The 25,577-nt window shown below is 41.7% G+C and overlaps 1 protein-coding gene across 6 annotated transcripts in view; it reads left to right on the top strand.

Annotated features, from left to right (window-relative positions):
- Positions 1–25,577, top strand: part of stag2b (STAG2 cohesin complex component b) — a 176,725-nt gene that overhangs the window by 49,306 nt on the left and 101,842 nt on the right. For all 6 annotated transcript variants that reach the window (XM_063060945.1, XM_063060944.1, XM_063060942.1 and 3 more), the window contains one exon: positions 22,604–22,688. Coding sequence is in view for 3 of the 6 variants with exons in the window: in XM_063060944.1 (XP_062917014.1) it covers positions 22,604–22,688 (85 nt within the window). In the remaining 3 variants the exon portion in view is untranslated. The remainder of the gene's footprint in view (positions 1–22,603; positions 22,689–25,577) is intronic.

Below are 25,577 nucleotides of genomic sequence, written 5' to 3'. Positions count from 1 at the left end.
GGTTGGTCAAGAAGGTTCAGTCGCTTGACATTCAAGATGTAGACATTGGCTTTGTAGAGAAGCCAGAGTGGTAGTAGATGGTTGCCTTTCTGACTGGAGGCCTGTGGCAAGTGCAGTGCTGCAGGGATTAGTGCTGGGTTGGTTGTTGATTGTGTGATGACAAACCAAGTTATCAGAAGATTGATACTGATGAGAGAGATAAGGGAGACAATGGAGAAGCGTTCAAAATGTTAATGAGGGAGGAGAGAGATTAACGAGAAAGAAAGACACTTCAGAATATTGACAGACTGGTTGCTTTGAACCTGAACTGTTTGAAGTTTGATGGACAGGTGATACCCCAGCAGGGGGATAAAAAGAACAGGTTCGCTAAGGCACGACACACATCACGAGATAATGAGACCCTGGAAGAGCGGTGTGCCCCCACAAGTTGGTGTGAGTTTGGAGGTCTGATCACGGGAACCGACCATAGGCGCACAGGGTGAAAGGGTACGATCGGTGGGAACCTGGTGTGTGTGTCCGCCCTTGCCTGGGTGCCAGGTTCACAGCGATTACTGCGAACTGTACTAAGCTGAACTGAACTCTGCGTCACTTGAGACTAATCATTTTACCCCTAAACTGCGATAGAGCTTGGTTGATTCCTATTACCCTAGTTCTGTGTACATGTGTGTTTTATCATTGCTAACCTGTTGCATTTATATCGGTACGATTAGAGTACTATGTTACTTATTTCTTTAATAAAACTTCATTAGTTTCCAGTAATACAGACTCCAACTAAGTGGTCCATTTCTGCTGGTGGCAACCCAGTTACGGGGTACGTAAGATAAGAGGGGGCTCGTCCGGGATTTTGAATGCCAAATTTGGGACTGGGTAAATTGATTGGGTTAAAATTCCTGAAAGAAAGAAAGGGCGAACAGCAGAAATGGAGATTGAGGAATTTCTAAAGGCGCCAACCTTGGAGGCATTAGAATATGCCAAGAAATCAGAATTGGCAACTGTGGCCAAACAGTTGAATCTTTTTAAGGGGAAGTGGACAATGAGGAGAGCGGAGATGCACAAAGCTATCATAGAGCATTATGTATTTGAGGGTGTGTTTCCCCAAGGGGAGCTGGAGGTGGTATCTATGGGCAAACCTGGTGGGGAAGCAGTACAGCTGCAGATGGAAAAATTGAGACTCAAGCACAAGTTCCGGGTAAAACAACTGGAGCGAGAAGAGAGGGACAGGCAGTTAGAACGCGAAGAGAGAATAAAACAGCTGGACCTAGAAGAGAAGGACAGGCAGTTAGAACGCGAAGAGAGAATAAAGCAGCTGGACCGAGAAGAGAGAGAGAAACAGAAGGAAAGGGAATTTGAACTGGAGAAGTTAAGGATGAGGCTAGCGCAGTGGCCCATGCCGAATCAAGGTGGAGGGTTCAGGGCGACCCAGGAGGTTAGGCTGGTTCCCCATTTGACGATACCGATGTGGATCGGTACTTTCTCCATTTTGAAAAAGTGGCTGCAAGTCAAGACTGGCCGAGGGATAAGTGGGCTGTTTTGCTTCAGAGCGTACTTAAAGGAAAAGCTCAACAAGCTTACTTGGCATTGTCCGCAGAAGATGCCCAGAGGTATGATGTGGTGAAAGAGGCGATACTCAGGATTTATGAGTTGGTCCCGGAGGCATACCGGCAGAGGTTCCGGAATGTGAGGAAGCAGTGGGGCCGCACGTATTTAGAGTTTGCCCGTGAGATGCAGGTGTATTGTGAGTCAATGGGGATTATGACAGACTGCTACAGCTAATACTGATTGAGTAGTTTAAAGGTTGTGTCCCTGAAGGTATGAGGCCCTATCTAGATGAGAGAGAGGCAGAAACCTTAGCCGCAACTGCTAAGTTAGCGGATGAATACGCATTAACGCACAAAGTGAAGTTTACCCCGAGTAAAAGCTACCAGAAGGGTAGTCAAGAGGGCGGAGAGAGTCCGCCAGAAAAGTCAGAAAGTAAGCCGGGGACTAGTGAGAAGGATAAGGAAGACCGGGAGCAGTTTGGTAGGAGTTCTCCTGGGCTTGTATGCTATAATTGTGGGAAAGTCGGTCACTTTGCGTCCAGGTGCTTTGGCCCAAAGAAGGAGACGGGGAAAGAAAAAACGACGGTTCCGACTGGCTGTATTGAGCTGGCAAACAAACTGCTAGGGGAGAAGAGGTCTGATAAAGTTCAGGAAGGGCGCAAGAAGTTTATCTCGGCCGGATTGGTGTCGGTGAAGGAGGGGTTAAACCCGGTTCCAGTACGGATCTGGAGAGACACTGGAGCTTGTCAGTCATTGATCTTAAAGGGTGTGTTAGACTTTAGTTCAGAGACCCAGACTGGGGAGGTCAGGGTGATAAAAGGCATTGGGAAAGGGACTGAAGCAGTTCCTTTGCACCAGATACACCTAAAAAGTGACTTGGTCTCCGCACCGGTCACGATAGGGGTGAGGCTCAAATTACTGATGGAAGACGTGGAGGTCTTACTCGGTAATGACCTCACCGGTGGAAATGTGTTCTCAGCAGTAAAACTGACAAACCAGCCTGCCAACATTGAGGCCCCGCCCATGGACTCACAGGCTTATCCCGTTTGCGCAGTGACTCGGTGCATGTCCAGAAAGGCTGCCGAAGTGAATATAGATTTAGCTGAGACGTTTTTACCAGCCTTGTACCAGGAGGGGTTAGAAAGTGAGAAGCAGCATAGTGAAACGGAAGTTGAGGTAGACATATCATTAGCAGGGAAGGAATTTATACAGGCACAGGAGCGAGACGAGGAGCTGATGATTTTGGCGGAGACAGCTCTTCTCCGAAGCAGAATTAAAAAGGGAGCCAGTGGGCTATTATGTGAAGGAGGGAGTACTAAGGAGGAAATGGAGACCAAGTACCGTGCCTGCAGATGAGGAATGGGGGGTGGTGCTGAAAATTTATGGGGATGAGATTTTTAACCTGGCCCACAAGATACCCCTCGGTGGACATTTTGGGGTGAGGAAAAGTCGATAGAATCATGAAAGAGTTTTACTGGCCGCACAGGAGGAAGGTTGCTACTGACTGTTGTAGACGTGAGCAAACATAGTTACAGGCTATTAACATGTTATAAGCTTACCACGATCAGAAAACAGATCTAGTTGGTGTTATCACGAAAATTAATGAGGCTGGGGTGCCACCTGATAAGGGAAAAACCCATTTTGAAAAGATGAGTATAGTGCCGACCAGATGGGAGAACTCTATTGTTTTGGCCAACTTTGCTGCTGAGTTCTCTTACTTAACCCCCGAACAGAGCGAGCCGCTGATAAAGCTAACTAACCGGCACGCGGACGTATGTCCGGATGTCCCGAGGCGATGCAAAGAACCGGGACATGGTATTGTTGTCACATCAGGGCTGCCTAGTAAGCAACACCCCTATAGGATGATTAATTCAGTGACAAAAGGGCTAAGGAACGCAGAAGCATATATTGATGATTTAGTGGTCTGGAGTGACACGTGGGAGGATCACATTGTGGCAGTAGAGAAACTGTTTAAAAAGCTGGCTGAAGCCAGCCTGACAGTGATCCTCGCAAAAAGTGAATTCGGCCACGCGAAGGTCACTTATATGGGATTTGTGTTAGGACAGGGGCAGCTGGCTCCGATGCAGGCTAAGGTGCGGGCTATCTCTGAAGTCCCCGCCTCGACAGACAAGAGAGCCCTGAGAAGGTTCTTGGGGATGGTGGGGTCTATCGGAAGTTTTGCAAAAACTTTGCGGATATTACCCTCCCTCTTACTAAGCTCTTGCAAAAGAATGCGAAGTTTGTGTGGGACGACCTTTGTTATATTTGTCCGGGACGGAAACCACTAATAATTTACACTGATCACAACTCATTAGTGTTTTTGGCCACTATGAAAGATAAAAACAAAAGGTTGCTAAGTTGGAGCCTGGTCTTAGAGGATATTAAAATAACACATATAAAAGGAACGGAAAATGTGATTGCTAACTGTTGGTCAAGGTGTTGACAACTTAAAGTTCTCTGTATTAGCCGAATAGCTGATGACCCTGTATATTAGTGTATATCTAATAATGTATTCATGCCCATAATTTTTACCCCGGTAAAAATCCTTTGAAGGATAGGGGTGTGACGACAAACCAAGTTATCAGAAGGTTGATATTGATGAGAGAGATAAGGGAGACAATGGAGAAGCGATCAAAATGTTAATGAAAGAGGAGAGAGATTAACGAGAAAGAAAGACACTTCAGAATCTTGACAGACCGGTTGCTTTGAACCTGAACTGTTTGAAGTTTGATGGACAAGCGATACCCCAGCAGGGGGATAAAAAGAACAGGTTTGCGAAGGCACGACACACACCACGAGATCACGAGTTAACGAGACCCTGGAAGAGCGGTGTGCCCCCACAAGTTGGTGGAGTTTGGAGGTCTGGTCACGGGAACCGACCATAGACGCACAGGGTGAAAGGGTACGATCGGCGGGAACCTGGTGTGTGTGTCCGCCCTTGCCTGGGTGCCAGGTTCACAGTGGAAGAACGGTCGCATCCGGAGCTGAGGGGTCACAGTCGGTGACCACAGAAGACATAACAAAGGGTCTGCCCGAGAGCTAACTGCGAAGAACATCAAAGGTCTGCTTGATCAGATTTGCATATATCTCTCTCTCTCTCTCTCTCTCTCTCTCTATATATATATATATATATATATATATATATATATCTCTATCTCTCTCTCTCTATATATATATATATATATATATATATATATATATATATATCTTGCTCTCGCTCTCTCTCGCTCTCTCTCTCTCTTCCCCCCCCCCCCAACGGCACAACAGCGATTACTGCGAACTGTACTAAGCTGAACTGAACTCTGCGTCACTTGAGACTGATCATTTTACCCCTAGACTGCGATAGAGCTTAGTTGATTTCTGTTACCCTAGTTCTGTGTACATGTGTGTTTTATCATTGCTAACCTGTTGCATTTATATCCGTACGATTAGAGTACTGTGTCACTTATTTCTTTAATAAAACTTCATTAGCTTCCAGTAATCCGGACTCCAACTAAGTGGTCCATTTCTGCTGGTTTGGCAACCCAGTTACGGGGTACGTAACAATTGTTATCTATATCAACAATCTGAATGAAATTTTGTTTAATTGGATCAGCAAATTTACAGATGACACCAAGATTGCGGGGTGTAATGGACAGTGAAGAAGGCTATCATAGCTTGCACAGGGATCTGGATCATCTGAAAAAATGGGCTCAGAATTAGCAGATGGAATTTAATGCAGATTAGTGCGAGGTGTTGCACTTTGGTAGGGCCAACCAGGGTAGGACTTAAACATTGAATGATGGGGAAGAGGAGTGCGGTAGAACAAAGGGATCTGGGAACACAGGTCCATAATTCATTGAAAGTGGTGCCACAGATAAATGGGTTCAAAAAGAAAGCTTTTGGCATATTGACCTTCATAGATCAAAGTATTGAGTGCAGGAGATAGGATGTTATGTTGAAGTTGTATGAGATGATGTTGGGGCCTAATTTGGAGTATTGGGTGCATTTTTGGTCACCTACCTACAGGAAAGATGTGAATAATAGAGAAAATTTACAAGGATAGTGCTGGGTCTGGAGGACCTGAGTTATAATGAAAGGGCAGATTGATTAAGACCATTCCTTGGAATGTAGAAGATTGAGAGGGGATTAGATAGAGGTATGCAAGATTATCAGGGATATAGATAGGGTAAATGGAAGGAGCCTTTTCCCGAGGTTGGGTGGAACAACAGCCAGAGATCATGGGTTAATGGTGAAAGGTGAAAAGTTTAAGGGAAACATGAGGAGAAACTTCTTCACTCAGAGGGTTGTGAGAGTGTGGAACGAGCTGCCAGCACAAGCGCATGAGCTCACTTTCAACATTTAAGCAATGTTTGGAGAGCTACATGGATGGTAGGGAGTATGAAGGGCTCTGGTCCTGTTGCAAGCCAATGGAAGTAGCCAGTTTAAATGAGTTTGACATGGACTAGGTGGGCTGAAGGGCCTGTTTTGGTGCTGTACTTCTCTGTGACTAATTTCTCCTCCAGCTGCTTGACTCGCTAAGTTCTTCCAGCACATTGTGCCTTGTTCCTTATTCAGAGAGCTGACGACTGCCTACATTTTTTTTTGCCATTGAACAGCAAGAATGGAACACCTGGCTTTGCAGGGTTTTTTGCATATGCACGACCATCATTAATGATCAGTTCTGAGTGTGCAGCAATTGAGAAACAATTGCCTTATTTTTTTAAACTGATCTGTGACTATAGGTATATAATCATGAAGTAATAAAGCACGGAAGCAGATCTTTTGGCCCACTGGTCCAGGCCGTCCACAGCATCCTCCTTGCTAGTTGCAGTTGTGTTCAGCCCATAACTCACAACGCCCCTCCCCTTGATGTGCCCAGATGGCTCTTAAATGTTGCATTTGTTCCCACCTGGACCTCTTCCACTGGCTACTCATTCCAAATACGCACTACCCTTGGTGTAGAGAAGTTAGCTCTCCGTTCTTAAATCTCTCCCCCCTTATTTTGTATGTCTGCCCTTTTTGGACTCCTCAACCCTGGCGTAAACACTATAATCATATCTTATCCATACCTCTCATGATATTATGAACCTTTTATGAAATTTTATAACACTCCTCAAACTCCTGCACACCAGGGAATAAAGATCCATTGTGGTTAACCTCTCCCTATAACTCAGGCCCTCTAGTCAGCCAGTATCTTCATTATCTCTTCTGCACTGATTCCAGCTTAATGTATTTCTGTGACTGGGCAACTGAAACTAGAGCAGCCTCACCAACAACTTGTATTACTGCAATAAAATGTCCCTACCCCTAACTTTAACTGATGAATGTCTCTTTGCAATTCACTGTAACCTGCTTCATGATCAAGAAGACACCTTAATCAAGCCAATTCGGAAACCACCTCAGTAGCTCCCCCTGAATACATGCAGCCTAGTCTTCCAGATCAGCCTTCCATGTAGGAACCCATCCAAAGCTTTACTAAATTCCTTTTAGGCAGTATCCCCTACACCTTCATTTATCACCTCAGTTAACCTCTTAGAGAAACTTAAGAAAATTCATCAGTCATATCTTCATGCTGAATATTTCTGATCTGGTTTTGACTATCAAAGTGATGGTAGATGTTATCCCTCAGATTTCCTTGCAGTTACTCACTGACCTAAAAATTTCTTGGTTTGACCTTGCTGCCCACGAAGAACATTAGCCCCTCTCTAGTTCAAGTTTATTGTCATCTGACTATACATATATACAACCAAACAAAGAAGTGTTTCTCTGGATCAGGGTGTGCCCACAAAATATATATCACACAAAGCACATAAACTGAGATATTACTATAAGAAAGAAGCTGTACAGACCCCATTTCCAGAAAAGTTGAGATATTTTCCAGAACACAATAAAAACAAAAATCTGTGATATGTTAATTCATGTGAACCTTTATTTAACTGACAAAAGTACAAAGAAAAGATTTTCAATAGTTTTACTGACCAACTTAAATGTATTTTGTAAATATACACAAATTTAGAATTTGATGGCTGTAACACATTCAACAAAAGTTGGGACAGAGGCATGTTTACCATTGTGTTACATCACCTTTCCTTTTAATAACACTTCTTAATCATTTTGGAACTGAGGATACTAATTGTAGTAGATTTGTAATTGGAAACTTTGTCCATTCTTGTTTGATATAAGACTTCAGCTGCTCAGTAGTCCATGGTCTCCGTTGTCTGATTCTCCTCTTCATGATGCGCCATACATTTTCAATAGGAGATAGATCTGGACTGGCAGCAGGCCAGTCAAGCACATGCACTCTATGTCTACAAAGACATGCTGTTGTAGCCCAATCAGAATATGGTCTGGCATTGTCCTGCTGAAATAAGCATGGACGTCCCGGGAAGAGACGTCGCCTTGATGGCAACCTGTGTCTCTCTAAAATCCTAATATATGCCTCAGAGTCAATGGTACCTTCACATACATGCAACTCAACCATGCCGTGGGCACTGATGCACCCCCATACCATCACAGATGCTGGCTTTTGCACCTTTCGCTGATAACAATCTGGATGGTCGTTTTCATCTTTGGCACGGAGAACTCGACACCCGTTTTTTTCTGAAAACTAGCTGAAATGTGGACTCATCTGACCACAGCACACGGTTCCACAGTCTTTCCATCCATCTGAGATGAGCTCGGGCCCAGAGAACTCGCCGGCATTTCTGCATAGAGTTGATGTATGGCTTCCTCCTTGCGTAATACAGTTTCAAGTTGCATTTCTGGATGCAGCGACGGACTGTGTCGAGTGACAATGGTTTTCCGAAGTACTCCGGAGCCCAGGTGGCTATAATTGTCTCAGTAGTATGACGGTTTCTTAGGCAGTGCCGCCGGAGGGCTCGAAGATCACGCGCATTCAACAGTGGTTGCCGATTTTGCCCTTTACGCACTGAGATGTCTCTGAATTCTCTGAATCTTTTCACAATATTATGTACTATAGATGTTGAAAGACCTAAATTCTCTGCAATCTTGCGTTGAGAAATGTTCCTTTTGAACTGACTAACAATTCTCTCATGTATTTTGGCACAAAGGGGTGAGCCATGACCCATCCTTGCTTGCAAAGACTGAGCCTTTGATGGACGCTACTTTTATACCCAGTCATGATACCTCACCTGCTACCAATTAGCCTGCTTAATGTGGAGTCTTCCAAACCGGTGTTACGTGAATATTCTGTGTACTTTTCAATCTTATTTTAACTCTGTCCCAACTTTTGTTGAGTGTGTTGCAGCCATCAAATTCTAAATTTGTGTATATTTACAAAATACAATTAAGTTGGTCAGTAAAACAATTGAAAATCTTTTCTTTGTATTTTTGTCAGTTAAGTAAAGGTTCACGTGAATTAACATATCACAGATTTTTGTTTTTATTACATTTTGGTAAATATCCCAACTTTTCTGGAAATGGGGTTTGTAATTCAGTCTGGCATTCGTGGTACTGATGCTTCTGTATGTCCTTCCTGACAGTAAGTGGTCAAAGAGATTGTGGGATGATTGGTAGGAATCCTCAACCATGCTTCAGACCCTTTGCAATGCTCCCGGTAAATGTCACAAATGAACGGGTGGAAGAGAGGGAGACCCTGGTGGATTTCTGAAGATGGTAGTCTTCTGAAATTTCATTGGCCAACAATGAAGCAGATCTTTTATAAGGGCCTCTACGATTTCTTCCTGGCCTCCTATCTAGGATACACCTCGTCAGGCTTTGGGAATTTGCCCACCTTAAAGCACTTCAAGGCTGCAAATACCTCTTATGATCTAGGACCTCGCTACTTTTCACCTTCATTTGTTTTGTCATCTATGATATTCCCCTTAGTAAACACCAAGGATTAATAGATAATTAAAATATTCAGCCATCTCCTGTGGCTCAACACACAGGTGGTCCTGATATTACTCTTTAGTCTCTCCCTATTCACTGTTTGCTGCTAATGTGACTGAAGTACCTCTTGGGATTATCTTTAACCCTGCCTGCCAAATCAATCTCATAACCTCTTTTTGTCTTCCTGATTTCCTCCTCAAACTTGTATCTTGAGGGTTTCATTCGTACCCAGCTACCCGAATACGATGGATGCTTCCTTCTTCATTCTGACCAGAGTCTCCATACATCTCATCAGTTAGTATTCTGAAACTTGATACAGGTTTCCCCCACCATCTGAAGGTAAAGTGTTCTTATGAAATGGTTCGTAAGCGGAAATGTCGTAAAGCGAAGAAGCAATTACCATTTATTTATATGGGAAAATTTTGTGAGCATTCGTAGACCCAAAAATAACCTACCAAATCATGCCAAGTAACACATAAAACCTAAAATAACAGTAACATATAGTAAAAGCAGGAATGATATGATAAATACACAGCCTATATAAAGTAGAAATACTTTTCCACAATCATTACTGCACTGTTCTCCGGAGTGAAAATCTCACATAAGCGTCGTCGGCAGAAAATCTCACACAAGCACTGTTGGCAAAAACACGGCGCAAGCGCTCTCCAGTAACCTTTAAGCTATGAAGCTGCCAAATCATACCAAATAACACGTAAAAATACACAGCCTATATAAAGTAGAAATAATGTATGTACAGTGTAGTATCACTTAAGGGAATTGGGAAAGCGCAGAGCACACTGATGATGGTGTGTTAGACTGAGTCGTGACTGCAATGGCCCCCACCCTCCAGGCCGCCGACCGATACCGAACCGCAAAGCATGCAGGGGTGCAGTGGTAGTCGGGAGTTACACAGCACATCTTTAAGAAAAAAGCCAAAATAAACATGCTAATTAATTAGATGCCGCCCGGCACGTAATTGTCGGCCCAGATCAGTGCCTATTTCCGATTGCGTCGTCTCTGATCTGGGCCTACAATTATGTGTTGGGCGGCACCTAATTAATTAGCATATTTATTTTGGCTTTTTTCTTAAAGATGTGCTGTGTGCCTCCCGGCTACTGCTGTGTTCTCCGCGAATCGGTATCTGTCCGCGACCTGGGTGTTGGGGTGGTGGGACACTGGGGTGTCATCTCGTCATTTGTTTCCATTAGAGCAGGCAGTTCATCTTCTCCTATGATTGTCTGCCTGCCTTGATGTCGAAGGTTGAAGTTCGTCGTCTGCTGTGGCTGATGTGGAAGGCTTGCTTGATTGCTGATAGCACATTTTTCTATCATACAGTTCTTTGTAAGGACTCAAACCATCTTGCCAAATATCCCCAAACCTACGTACCCTTTCAAAATTAAAGTCGTACTTTATCATTGCAGCGAAAATCTCATGCAGTTGCTTCACATTCAGTTCGCTACTGCATTCGGTTTCGATTGTTATCCTTTCTTCTTCCAATTGCATCAGCTCTTCATCTATCAGTTCTTGGTCATGGGATGCCAAAACCTCTTCAATATCATCTTTGTCAGCTTCCACACTTTGTCAGCAACTCACTTTGTCCTTACTTTGTTCACCATGATTGAAATGCTTAATTATGTCTAGTTTTATGCTAAGTGTAACACCCTTACAAGCTCTTTCAGGCTTTTCTGATACCATAGAACTCATCTTGCTAACGGCTGCTCACAGGCACGGGTTTAAGCAATGCTGGCGAGAATGCCGTTCCGAATCCGGGGGAGAGCGGCTGCTCGGGGCGCATGCTGCCTTTCTTCGTAACAGTGAAAACACCTTCTGAAAGCGAAAACAGGGTACTAATGTAGGTCTTTCGTAACAGTGAGGTTTCGTAAAGCGAACGTTCAAAAGCGGGGGACACTTGTATGTCTATCCTTCACCCTAACAGGGAACATGCTCTTTCCCACTTGCCAACTGTTCTTTGCCTTTGAATAGATTCACACAGCGCACTCCACCTTATGCCCTCAAAGCTAACTCTGCTGCAGTTCAGGACTTTAACCTGTGGACTTATCCTGCTTTTTACCTTAACTATTCTAAAACTAATAGAATTCTGGTCACTAGACCCAAAGTCCCAGACTGCCACTTCTGTTATTTGGCCCACCTTGTTCCCAAAGTATTGCTGCTGTCTGAGTACGTTCTTCTGTATATTGGATGATATCTGTATCATGGATCACGGCTGCTACCAGTAACTTCATTGTGCCAGGGCATAGTTTGGCTGCTTGAGGAAAATGTGAGACTTCAAACTGATATAAAACTCATGGTACCTTGGACAACACTGAGCTACTCTTCCCCTGTGCTTCTGAGATAAGGGCAACCTTCAACAGACACCTCAAGGCATTAATAGTAATAGGAGTAGTAGTCGTCGTCGTCATACTTTATTGATCCCGGGAGAAATTAGTTTTCGTTACAGATACACCATAAATAATAAATAGTAGTAAAACCATAAATAGTTAAATAGTAATATGTAAATTATGCCAGGAAATAAGTCCAGGACCAGCCTATTGGCTCAGGGTGTCTGACCCTCCCAGGGAGGAGTTGTAAAGTTTGATGGCCACAGGCAGGAATGACTTCCTATGATTCTCTGTGTTGCATCTCAGTGGAATGAGTCTCTGGCTGAATGTACTCCTGAGAAATATCAGTGAGATATTTCTAATCTGGCCCTGGGCCAAAGTGACCAGGATTAAAGCCTAGGTTATGGTTATTTGACTGATGGGCTAGCCATGGACCTTAATAAAGGTGGAACATCCACAGCAATGCATGGGAATTCCTGCTGTGTAATTGCAAAAGGTGCAAGAATATAAGGACCGACAATCCAGTATTAGCACAAATGTCCAGCAGAAGGAACATGAAGTCTTCCACACTTAACAATTTACCACTATTGTCTGGCACCTTTTAGCTCACCCAAGAGACTCTATTAGTCTTTCAAAACCCTATCAACCATCTCAGAATCCATGGAACTGAAGTAGATGTAATTCAACATTGAACTTTATGGACTGCCAAGGAAGTGGGAAGTAGTACTTGCGAAACACACTTACTTAAAAGTCAGAAGATTATGGATATAACTATTACGCAAAAGGTGTAAACAAGCATTTTGGCTGTTGTTTCATTACAGCGCTGAACATGTGCGGCAGTTTTGAAGTTGCCCTCCTTTCAGATGAAGAGTGAAGTCACAGCCCCATCTGACCACATCACAGCATTATTTTGAAGAATGGTTGTTTTCCTGGCGAATAGTTTTTATTTCAACCTGCATAATAGATCAGATTATTACATCATTGTAACAGTTATGTGCTGTGTACATGTGAACTGGCACTTCGCCACCATTACAGTGGTTGTTGCATATCAGAAACTACTTTATTGATTGTAAAGTGTTTGGAAAGGAGCATTATGTCTGAAAGGAGCATTATGTCTGAATGCAGGTCTACTCTCCTTTGATTTTTCAAGTTTGTTATACCATTTGCACCAAACTAAATATGGTTTTTTTATATTGAAGAAAACGTCAATTCTCTGAAATTCCTTACTACTACGGTCATATCATGGGCATTGTCAGTTTAATCCATTTGTGTTGAGTGCCTTATCCACTTATTTTAAACCACACTTAATTTCACTTCTGCTTGTATCTGAGTTGCACAGCCTACATTTGTTTAGAGCATCTCCCAGGAAGTCCAGGCTGCTAAATAATATTTGCTGGTGCATTCTGTCTTGTTGAAACAATATTTTTGATGGCTGGACCACACTGGAGATATCTCACTGTAACCAGCCGACCATGTCAAGATGAATGATAGTCAGCTACATGCTTAATGTTCTGTGGATACTAGCTCATTGGTAGACAGTTCAAAGAGCAAAGGAGAAAAGGAAGTGATCTGGCAATCTGGCCAGCTCCTTTCCAATGTTTATTTATGAACAGCTCATATAGTTGGAAAGCTGATAAATACCTCATATGCTGCCTCCCCTTTGTGTCTGACCATCTGAGTGATTCCTTGGGAAAATAAATATCATGATTATTAATATTCCTTATGGCCTGCCAATGCACTGAGGATTTCATTATGTATGCACATCAGTCACCTTATGCTGGCTGCCTCATTGAAATCTGTAGGAGATGTCGCTCTTTCTGAACCAATGTTCAATCACCTCCTTTCTAGAGTTCCCAGTGTTGACGCCTGTTCTTCTCTTGAGCCGTGCATGTAACATTTGCTCCATTTTGTCCATGTTTCACCACATGCAACAATTCTTACCATTATGCAACTTCAATAATTAAGGTGGTGGTGTCAGCATAAAATGATGTTGAAAAAAAGTGAATCTGGAGAAAGAGGCATGATCTCCTGCTCTTTCACTGTGACAAGAAAGGTAAAGAATTAAAATGGTAAAAAGTTGAAGTGTTCTGTAAATGGATTTAAGAAGTCTTGTATACATCATACAGTTATAATGAGAGTTCAATAAACAATTATGAAGGTGAAAATGAGTAATCCTATTGAAATGGCAGAAAGTCTGAAGGGGTTTGACAATGGATGTGGAGTTGCTCTTTCCCCGGTTGATATGTCCAGGATTCAGTCTCAAAATAAGAGGCTGACGATTCAAGACTGAGCGGGGAAGAATTTCTTACATCCAGACTGTATAGAGATTTGGTCACTAAATGTAGACTGTCTCCAAGTAATGAACAGGTTCTAGTTTTACCAATATTCTTAAGTTGATTTCGTCCTAAGCCAGAAGATGCACAGAAGTTACTCAGGTAATTGTACCTGGATGTTATTTTAAAGAATAACTTTAAAAATGCAAGACTGAACTAAATGAAAGAACAATGATGAAAAGTGGAGAGAGAGAGGAAACTAATTCTGTCTGCACATGACTTATGAAGGAGGTCACACAATATTAAATAAAAATATAGGTGTGTCCATAAATCAGGCTTTTGTAAATTGAGTATAGCCTGTGTAATCAAGCTAAAGGTTGATAGATTTGTGCATTTTAAGGAAATTGAGGAATATAGGATTAATATAGAAATGTATTGCAGCCATGATCTTGCTGGATAGTGGAACACGAACAAGAGTCAGTATCTTCATCGAACCTACCATTTTGTTTGTCCCCACAATGGAACTTTTTTTTTGCAGTTATAGTACCTTAAGAGGGAAAGGGATGGTGTGAAGTAGTAGGATTTGATAGAGTGAAGTGAAGCGAAGCTGTTGCTGGAGAATTTCTGATGATATTGAAATAAATGGAAAAGAAAGAAGCTCATTCCAAGCTAATGGAAACATGAAGGGGAATAATTGAGTATAATCTGTTCATTTCTGTCAGGCTGGACGGGTAATAACTCCTTTTAGTTTAGTCCATTGTAGTCATAGCCAAAAATGCATTTTTAAAAAATCTTTATTTAGCACTGTTTTACAACCTTAAGATTTACTGAATTTTGAATGGAGAAGTTCACAAGGTGACAGAAAAGGTTGCTATACATCTCGATCTTGCTTTAAGGATTTGGGAGATTTCATTCGAAGTTCACTAACAACTCAGACAGAATATTGTCGATATTAAACCGGTCTACGGTGCAAACAAGGTTGGAGACCCCTGTAGTACCCTACAGGGTGTCCCCGATTTACGAACGTTGGACTTATGAATGGCCTGCCATAAAACCTATTAAAAATTCGTCAGCTCGAGGAAGGAGAACGCTGTCCACCATTTTAAGTCAGATAACATTGCCGTTATCACTGTGTTGAGTGTGTAACTTTGTATTTGGCTTAAATTTTTCTTAGCAAGATTCACCCTGACCCCCCCCCCCTTTTCCAGTCAGCACTGCCCCCACTTGTCCCATTTAACCTGTCTCAGTGCGGGTGGACTTAGGACCCGGGGGAGCTCAGGACCTGCTGCCTGCGGCTGCTGCTGAATTCGCAGTGTTTCTGTTCTGTTGACGGAAAACGATCACTATTGAAAATAAAGTGGAAATAATAAAGTGATGGGAAAGAGGTGAAACGCCATTGGTCATTGGAAAAGCGTTAGGTTACAGTTGGTCAACGATCAGAACAATTTTAAAGGATAAAGTGAGAATAATGGAGCATGCTAAAGGTCCTGCCCTGATGAAAGCTACAATTATTACTAAGCAACGCAGTGGTTTAATTATTGAAATACATACGTTTATTAAGTGTTTTATATGCATAGAAAGGTAAAATATATACTACAGTTGGCCCTCCTTATCCGTGAGTTCTGTATGCGCGAATTCAACCAACGGTGAATCGAGAAAACCCGGAAGTGCTCTTTCAGCACTTGTTGTTCGAGCATTATTCACCTTGAGTCTCATTCGTTCGTTACTTTGTTCCTGTGAAAAAATGCCTCCTCCGAGGCGTCCTTATTCCCTGAACAAGACAGTATAACAACTACTGTAGAGGTAATACAAGTTTTACTCGTTGTTTGATCATTGTTCGCCTCGCATCTTGTTAGTTCGCTGCTTGTGTTGTGAGTGAGAGGAACATGTACAGTTTTTCTTGTCAATATTCCCTAAATATTAGAGTATAACAACTATTTACATAGCATTTACATTGTATTAGGCGTTTTAAGTAATCTAGAGATGATTTAAAGTATACGGGAGGATGTACGTAGGTTATATGCAATACTACGCCATTTTATATAAGGGACGAGCATCCACGTTTTTTGGTATCCGCGGGGGGTCACGGAACCAATCTCTCGCAGATAAGGAGGGCTGACTGTATATACTAAGACAAACTTTTGACTAACTGACGGTAAATAATACCGGATGTACCTGTACCAACTTACCGACTTAAAGATGGACTTAGGAACGGGACTCGTTTGTAACCCGGGGACTACCTGTATTGCAGTTGTTTGATTGAGGCATGGTTGCTTAATGTGTTGTCATTGTGTTTTTATATCATTGTGGAATTACTAACATAAATATTCAAGAAGCTCAAGGTAAAGCCATTCATGTTTTGAGGATATTCAGTGATTGCATTATGTATTTGGGTAAGATCAACTATGCCCTGAGCGTGTTAAAATATTACTAAGTGCAAATAATGTTTCCCATGTTATTGCTCCAGACCCATTCATTGCAGCCCAACTCATTTGACGAAAACGGTATTGCACTTGATGCTTGTTCATCATTTGTCTTTTTTGCCATCACAAGACACTGTTTGGTTACCAAGAACATCAAGTACTGCAGGCCTACACCACTAGCTAGCTTCTCAATATCATTGAAGTTGAACTTGTTGCGCCTGCTTTAACCACCCAGGGAAAAAGGTGTCAGAGGTGGTGCGCAGTCCAATAAATTGTGCAAGAGGTTGGTTTGGACATTTTTTATTGTGATTATAAGTCCTTGTTGGACATTGGTAATGTAGAATACTGTGATTCCAATTCATCGGCGAAGCTGATGGCGGGGGAGCTGCGTGGCCGTGGTCCTCATGCTTCAAGTAGTCTGTTGCAACTGCCAGAGAGGGAGATGTCGTAGCTGGCTGTGTAAAACTGGATTTCCGTGCTGGGTTGTGGGTTCGACCCTCCCATTGGTACTGCTCTCCAGTATTCACTCAGTGGAAGACAAGCTGGATGGCGTTCATCTGCAGCTACACTAGTGTAACATAGTTGCAGATTATTTAAATAATTTTTTTTGGAGCTTTTTTGCCGTAGTAATTATATGCTATTTATACTGTATGCAGTGTATGACTGTTGGCCCCAGAGAAAACATTGTTTATTTGGTTGTTTTCACGTGTTTGGTTTAATGGCAATTAAACTTGAACTTGAGTTTTCATTGTGATCAACTTACAGTTGCAAGAAAAAGTTTGTACCCTTTGCAGTTACCTGCTTTTCTGAATTAATTACTCATAAAACGTTGTCTGATCTTCATTGAAGTCACAATAATAGACAAGCAGTATCTGCATAAACTAATAACCCCCAAACAATTGTACTATTCATGTCTTTATTGAACAAATTGTTTAATCACTCACAGTCCAGGCTGGAAAGAGTATGTGTGAACCCTTGTATTTAATAAATGGTAAAGCCTCCTTCAGCAGCAATAAACTCCAAGTGTTTCCTGTAGCTGCTAATCAGACTGGTACAATGACGAGGTGGAAACTCTTTTTATATGACAGGACACCTCTATAACCCACACCTCCAGTCTCAATTTTTTGATTGAAACACCTGACTCCAAATAACTTTTGCAGAAGGCAATACCAGAGAAGTTCACATACTTTTTTTAAAACCTAGACTGTGATTGTTTAAATGCTAAACTCAGCATTTACGAGAAGTACAATTGTTTTGTGTTATTAGTTCAGGCAGATTGTGTTTGTCTATTATAGATAGATACTTCATTGATCCCAAAGGAAATTACAAACGCACAGATATACAAATATTAGAAGAGAAGTAAGAGAATAAAAAATAAGTTACTCTCATACAGTTTAACGGGGGGGGGAGGGGTTTATCACTTCCCCAGCTATAGGTTAACTCATTATAGAGCCTAGTGGCCAAGGGTAGGAATTACCTCATATAGCGCTCTTTGGAGCAGTGCAGTTGTCTGACCCTAATATTAAAAGTGCGCCTCTCTTTCACCAAGGTGGCATGCAGAGGGTGAGAAACATTGTCCGGAATTGCCAGGATTTTCCTTGGGGTCTCTTGTTCTATCTCCAGCTTGTCTCTCATAACAGAGCCAGCCTTTCTAATCAGATTATTGAGCCTGTTTGCATCACTGATGTTAATGCCATTGCCTTAGCACACCACTGCACAGAAGATTGTACTAGGGACAACAGACTGGTAGAACATGTGAAGGGCATGAAGATCAGACCACATTTTTTGAGTAGTTAATGCAGAAAATCAGGTAATTGCAAATGGTTCACAAACATTTTTTGCAACTGTACCTTTTGAATGTGAAGAACCTTCTTTGCTCCAAACTCCTTTACAACCAGTTGAGAACTCACTGACTCTGTTAAGCACCTCCCCCAGCTCAGGTATAACTTACATTTTTGCCACTGTTTCCCCCACTGCCATGTTCACCCCGAGTCTTGTTTGGTTACTGCTGGTCAGGCAGCTGGATATCCTCACTGCTGCTCATTTTGTGCTTGGTACTGTTATTCTAAGCTGTTGGACATTCCCACCCACTCATATTGTGCAAACAGGTCTTCTGTACTGCTTTGCAGATAGATGATCGACCATTCATCCATCCTGGAACATCCAGGTGACCTACAGAAGGGCATTACACTTATCTCAATCTGGCTCATTGATTGATTGAGCATTCCCTCCCCCTCCCCCTCTCCCTCCCCCTCCCCCACTTTAATCTCCTCCCTCAGTCGATTCTCTCCTGTGCCTCCCCCTCCCACTTTGCTGTATGCTACGCAGAGCAGCCACTCTCCCTCCAAAATTTCTGTTGTTAGTCATGTTGTCATGCTGCACTAGTGCTTGATAGTGCAATTTCTGTATGTTATTTTTGTGTATTAAATCAAACAGATGGGAGGGTATGATTTGACCTTGGTCGGAATGCTAAAATTTTTTCCACAAGTTTAAAACATTTGCGTTTGGAAAATTGACTTGTGTTGAAGTGTTTTTTTTTGTTTTCTACACTGAGGTGTTCCACATTTGATTTATTTGACTGCATCATGTGGCTGCTCATGGTGTTGTCACTCAAAGCAGCAACTTTCATGTCCTTGTTTTAGAAGTATTGTTCTTAATGCTCATTGCAGTTTTAGACTTAAAGCAGTTTCTACATGATGACCTGCTGTCTGCTTGTCATTAGACAGCAGTTTTGTTGACTCATGTTAATGTCCTTTGGAAGGCTTTACTACTAGATAATCACATGACTGTAAAATATCTGCTTAATAGAGCACTCAAAATGTTCCTTGTTGCGTGCTTGATATAAAATGCAATTGTATAATCTGTCACAATTTTTGCTTGAAGAATCTTGAGTGTTGTGGCCCTCCGTTGGTTGGGGCCAACCATGGATGTTGTGCCCTTGCTGTCTCTAAGTGTTGATATGGAAGCCAGTACACAAACAAGGGCAGATATGGACAAATATGGAGAGCAAGCTATTGCCCATACTGCAGGCTCCCCTCTCTATGCAGCTGATGAAACCAAAGACCAATACAGTTTGGCACCAGCGATGCTGCAGGAGTTGCCAGTCAGCATTGACCTCAAAGTAGGATTGCCTTTGGGACTCCAGCTCTGGATTTTTCTTTGGTGTTTACTTGTGATGCTTTCCCCATCAGTGGGTATAGTCGCAAGGCAGCAGAGATTTAAGATCAATTTTCCTTTTCCTGGATGAGCTGCAAACCACGACTGATGAGCCCCATCTGTCCGGAGCAACTGTTTCCAAGGCTCCAGTAACCTGCTTTTGGCCCTTCTCCTGTCTGTAGAAATAATTCCGCTCAGATAGTAGCCACACATGAAGACCAGGAGTTGGACTTGGTCGTCAGAAGTTATGTGAAATGCACTCTGGCTATGACAACCTTAAGGAATTAAAATAATTATTTCAGTTATAAATGGCATTTTTGTTTTAGTGAAAAGCTCCTTGTAAAGTATTACAGCATCCTGATTCTTCAAGAATTTGCTGAGGAAATCTGCCTCGATCTGTAAATTTTCAATTTTCAGAGCTTTAAGCTTAAATTGGTCTGTTCTCTGGTGAAGGTACAGTGCTTGATAGAGAATTATCAGATTTGAATCTCATGACAATGCAAGAATGATGTGGTACATGCTTTGAATCAGTTTGGTTTAGAACTGCAGTTGTGTAGCATGTGCTCTAGCTATCCTTATATTGGCAAAGTAAGAGTTTTGGTAGGTGCCAAGGAAATGTCATTGGATAACTGTAGCTGATTTTGTAGACTGTATTGGCTGCAGCTGCAGTGGACCAGTGGTGAAGAGGATGAATATATGTTTTGTTGAGTGGTGTCCCTGTCATTTTGAATAATTTGCGCTGAATATTGTTGAATTTGTCTTGGGCTTGCACTCATCCGGACAAATGGGAAAATTTGTTTTTGTGTCTTGCAGATGAAGGAAGTGCTTTAAGTGTCAGGAAATAAGCCAATTGTGAGAAACTGGGCCTCTTGGTGTTTGGGCAGTTTGGCCTGCAATATTGCAACATTGGTCTTAATTCATGTTATTAAATATAAATATAATCTGGGAAGAAGTCAAAATACAACATCTACAGAAGACTGATCTGAAAACTTTCTAAATTTTGCCTGATTTCCCAGGTCGTTTGTGCATGCCGACTCAAATTTGCAAGTGAAATAATTCTGTAATGCAGTTCATTTCCATTCATTGCAAATGATAGAAGTCTGCAGCCTATCCAAGACTATACATTTGCTTTTGTGCACATACCTTTGGAAAAACATGTCAAAGTAAATCCTGAGGAGATGAGGAAATGATTCTGTTACTCTTTGTGCATCTGTAAAATTAAATTTTCAAGTAGCTCGACTGCAAATTATCATTACTGTCAGAAAACAGTCTTCCAGGAATGATCTCTGGACGTAGCCGGGGTGTCAGTAGTCATTTTGCCATACTATTTTTAGTAATGATGTGAAATCCCTCATCCAACGTCAACATTTTCACTTTTTCAACTCTTACCACTATTCTGGTCTTCTATGTGCCATATTTATTTCATTTGGCAGACAGGGTAAAGCTTTTGTCCATGTTAAAACTGATCTTAATGGAACACAGTCAGTGTTCGATACATGCAGATGTTTTCCGCCTTCCTAAAATACTTCAATGAATTTGTCATGTATGTGGGATAAGACATAGATGAAAAACTTCATAAACAGAAGGTTCAGGAAATTTGAAGTAAAAACAAATGATGGAAGCACTGAACTGTTCAGGCAGATTCTGTGGTGAAAAACCAATATCAATGTTTCGCGGTGAAGATCAGACATAGCTATTTCATTAAACAATTAAAAATTACTTTATTGTGGACCTGGAGTATAAGCAGGATCATTTTGGGGCATGGGGTTTCTCTTCCCAAAGGATATTAGTTAACAAAATTAACTTTTCATAATCCAGTATTTGTTGGATTACTTTACTCTGCCATATACAACTATCTGAATTTATGCTGCATAAAACGTGGAGGAATATGATTTCAAACCCTTCGTTCAATGAATCTGCATTTCTGGTATTTTGCTGCTTGTGTGTTTTATTTCTGCTATTTTAGATATTCAAGATAAAGTTCAGTTGCATCCATGATGTGACTTGTTGAATATGGCATAGATCAATCCAGTCATTTTACATTGATATCTTTGCATTCCCAAAAATAAGAATGTTAATTGCTGTCATTACGTACGTAAGAGGTGTGTTACTGACAGCACATCTGCTGGTAACCTGCCATGCAACCCTACTTTCTCTTCTGGTGTGCCAGAAGCTTTTCACAAGTCCTGGCTTTCCTCGCTCTTACAGGCTACTAGACCCAAAATTGGACACAAACCAAGTGCACTCCTAACATCAGTGAGCCACCCAAGGGTCAGGATGGAGAGGCTTGTGTGAGAGGTGGCATTGAGCAAGCTGGGAAAAGAAATGTGACCATTTAGCACTGAAATGAGAGCTCAGTGTTGCACCCTGGATGGCACCACAATGATAGACCATTACTGGAAACCGTCAGAATTGCTCTTTGTGTTGACAGATTGCTCGGACCCTACGGTCTCTCTCATTACTTCTTGGAGGTGAAAGAGGCTGTTGTCCCCCCCGTTTAGCAGCAGTGTTTCGTTTAGGCTCTCCTTCTGGTCATATTGCGCTCAACCATAGTTGTGCACAGTTCAATTCGTCTTCAGAATACCATGAGATTCACACATCTACAAGTGTTCAGCCTAGAGGACTAGGGACAGTATAATGAATTGGGTGTTCTGCATAGTATTGCTTAAACTAGGTGCCAACGTAATTATGCAAACAACAGGAATTCTGCAGATGCTGGAAATTCAACCAACACACATCAGAGTTGCTGGTGAACGCAGCAGGCCAGGCAGCATCTCTAGGAAGAGGTACAGTCGACTTTTCAGGCCGAGACCCTGGTGAAGGGTCCTGACGAAGGGTCTCGGCCTGAAACGTCGACTGTACCTCTTCCTAGAGATGCTGCCGGGCCTGCTGCGTTCACCAGCAACTTTGATGTGTGTTGCTAACGTAATTATATCTATTTTGCTGCTAATGCTTCACTCTTTAGTTATGTTGCCACAATTTATTTTGAAATAAACTTCTTGGAGATTTGACTAATACTAGTCTGTCAATTTTCTTAACAGGGAGACTGAAACACATTTCTCCTCCGATACTGATTTTGAAGATTTTGATGGAAAACCTTACAATCCAGTAAAGGTGAAAGACAGTGTAAGTTTTGTGCTCCATATATCTGTGAGGTATTTCATGCCTTTCAATCAATGACGATAAGCCTATTATCTACAACCGTATTTGGAAGCCTGACTGTTCTCTCGTCAGCCATCTTTGTTAGCAAGTGCAAAAACTCCATCAGTTTAGGATAACAGAATTTGCTTTCAACAAATCCATGTTTGTTTCCCCTAACACAGACAAGAGAAAATCTGCAGATGCCGGAAATCCAAGCAATACCCACAAAATGCTGGAGGAACTCAGCAGGCCAGGCAGCATCAATGGAAAAGAGTAAACAGTTGATGTTTCCGGCCAGGACCCTTCCTCGGTTCCTGATGAAGTTTCTCGGCCCGAAACATCGACTGTTTACTCCAGCATTGGTGTGTGTTGCTTGGTTTTCCATAATCTATGTTTAGTGTCATAGAATCATACAGCACTGGAATAATCGATTTGACCCCACCTGATCCAGGCATTTGTGCAATGTATGATGTCCATAGCCTTCTGTGTCTTGCTAATTGAAGTGTTTGTTCAGATTCTACTTAAAATTTTGTTAGTGTATCTACATTACCTCTTACCTTAAGCCTTTGCCTTGTTGTATTGGACACACTTGTGATATTATGTTTTACAAAGTTGTAGTGTGATGCCCCCATCTTTTATGTGGAATGCCAAAACTGATGGGAGCAAGCATCCAATTCTTTGCTTCACCATCTTATCCACCTGTTACTACTTTCAGTGATTTATGGATGTACCACAAGGACCCCTGTGTACACCCTGCTTTTGTTTGCTCACCTTAAATACATTTCTTTGTACTTTTCAATCTCGCTCCCCACCAGTCACTTTTGATAGGTAAAGCAGATGACAGATAGTTGACTGCAAAGTAATGGACTCTTTCACAAGACAGGAGGGAAGAAAATTGGAACTCAGGGAGAAATTGCAATTTTTATATTACTACTCACATGCCTGAAGTATTCCAGGATTCTCTTATTCAGTTTGTCTCTGTCATTGATGTGATCAACAGGGACAGATCTGCACCTGAAATATGGAGTTTTTCCTATTTAATGCCAGAGGATTGCCTGAATTACTGACCCTAAACATTGAAATTCCTTTCCTTTCACAAATGCTGTTGAATCTGCTGAGTTCCGACAGGAAATTGTTTGTTGCTTAAGTTACTCGATAGATTATTGATTTGGAGACATGAGTTGAAGTACTACTTCATGAATACCTTTTCTGTTTTGGTGACTGTTAAGTCCCACTTGCTAGTGTTTTCCTAGTGCACAAACCTAGAAGGATATTTTTGGGGTGTTGCAAGTCTTTTGCTTTCTTTTTGCCTCTATTTTAAAAACTTCTCTGAGCTTTGCAATCAACCTGTTTATGGCTCGTATTAACAAACTAGCATCTGCCTCGAATTTACTGATGAAGGTAATGCTTCTGAACACTTCATACATTCCCCCTTCCAGGTTTTTGCTATTCATGTCTATATTTGGATTACTAAAGTCTCCTGTGATCGTGGCTTTTACATAGCACTAATTTTCCTGTAAATTTACTCAATTGGGATCCTGTAGAATAGACCATGTTGTGTAGCGGTCTTCTTAATTCGAAACTTCAGCCTTTGTCTGTGTTCTCAATTTTTGTCAAACGTTGGGCGAGTCTAGGGTGAAAGGGCACAGGGACATCCCTTTTGAACCGAGATGAAGAATCTCTTTAACCAGAGGGTGATAAATCTGTGAAATCTATTTCCACAGAAGGTTGTGGAGGCCAAGTTACAGGTCCATAATCGCTTATCTGAAATCCTTGGGGCCGGTTGCATTTCGGAATTCAGAATTTTTCAGATTTCAGACCCCCACCGATACCAAAAAATACGTATGCTCAAGTCCCTTTTTGTCTCAGTGCGGTGGACTTTAGGACCCGGCGGCGCACCAAACCTACGCACGTCCTCCCATATAGTTTAAATCATCTCTAGATTACTTATAATACCTAATATAATGTAAATGCTATGTAAGTAGTTGTTGTACTGTATTTTTTAGGGAATAATGACAAGAAAAAATTTTATTTCCAACAAAAACTTTCAATAGAACAAAAATATACAGCTTCAAATGAACCAAATCAAACACATGGTAAATGACTTATTGGAATAAATGCAGAATGTCACTGTTACTCACTATAAAACTTCAGTAACTTGTCTTTCTGTTTATTTAAATCATATACAGTGGTAGTTCCGACACTATTTTCTTCAGTAAGATGCCGCACAGACACACCACGATCAAGCTTCTGCAATAACTCCACTTTCTGTGTTATTGATAATAATAGATGCTTCCTTCCCTTTTTCTCATTGTTACCCATAGGGGTATCTGCAGCTCTTTTTCACGTTTTCACAGTGAAATTAAACATAAAGTCAACAGTGAACACAAAATGTCAGCAAATAGCAATTGCACGTGTGACCAGTATGAGCGCTGAGTCACAACTGACGTCTGGCAGCCTCTGCTAGTACTGCCACATCACACCTGAGTGACGTCAGCTGTTGGTGAAAAAAATAATGGTTTTCGGAGCTTTTTGGATTTCAGAATTTCGGATAAAGGAATGTGCATCGGTATTGGAATATTTGAAACAGTTTGATATGGTTTTTGATTAGTAAGGTTATTGAAGATTATGGAGAGAAAACAGGAGAATGAGGTTGAGAGAGAAAATAAATCAACCATGTTTGAATGGCAGAGCAGACTCGATAGGCCAAATGGCCTAGTTTTGCTCCTATGTCTAATGTTTCCAGGAACATTCAGAATTCACTCCTATCATATTTTCAGCAATATCTCTTCATTCCTGATGTTGGTTAATTCCACCTGGAGATGGCCTTGTTTTTCCCTTCAGAGAGAGATAGCATAGAAAAGGGCCTTTGAG

This window comes from Mobula hypostoma, chromosome 10, assembly GCF_963921235.1.
Source record: "Mobula hypostoma chromosome 10, sMobHyp1.1, whole genome shotgun sequence".
Taxonomy (NCBI): Eukaryota; Metazoa; Chordata; class Chondrichthyes; order Myliobatiformes; family Myliobatidae; genus Mobula; species Mobula hypostoma.
The sequence above is the reverse complement of the archived record's forward strand: the minus strand, read 5'-3'. Positions and strand labels throughout refer to the sequence as shown.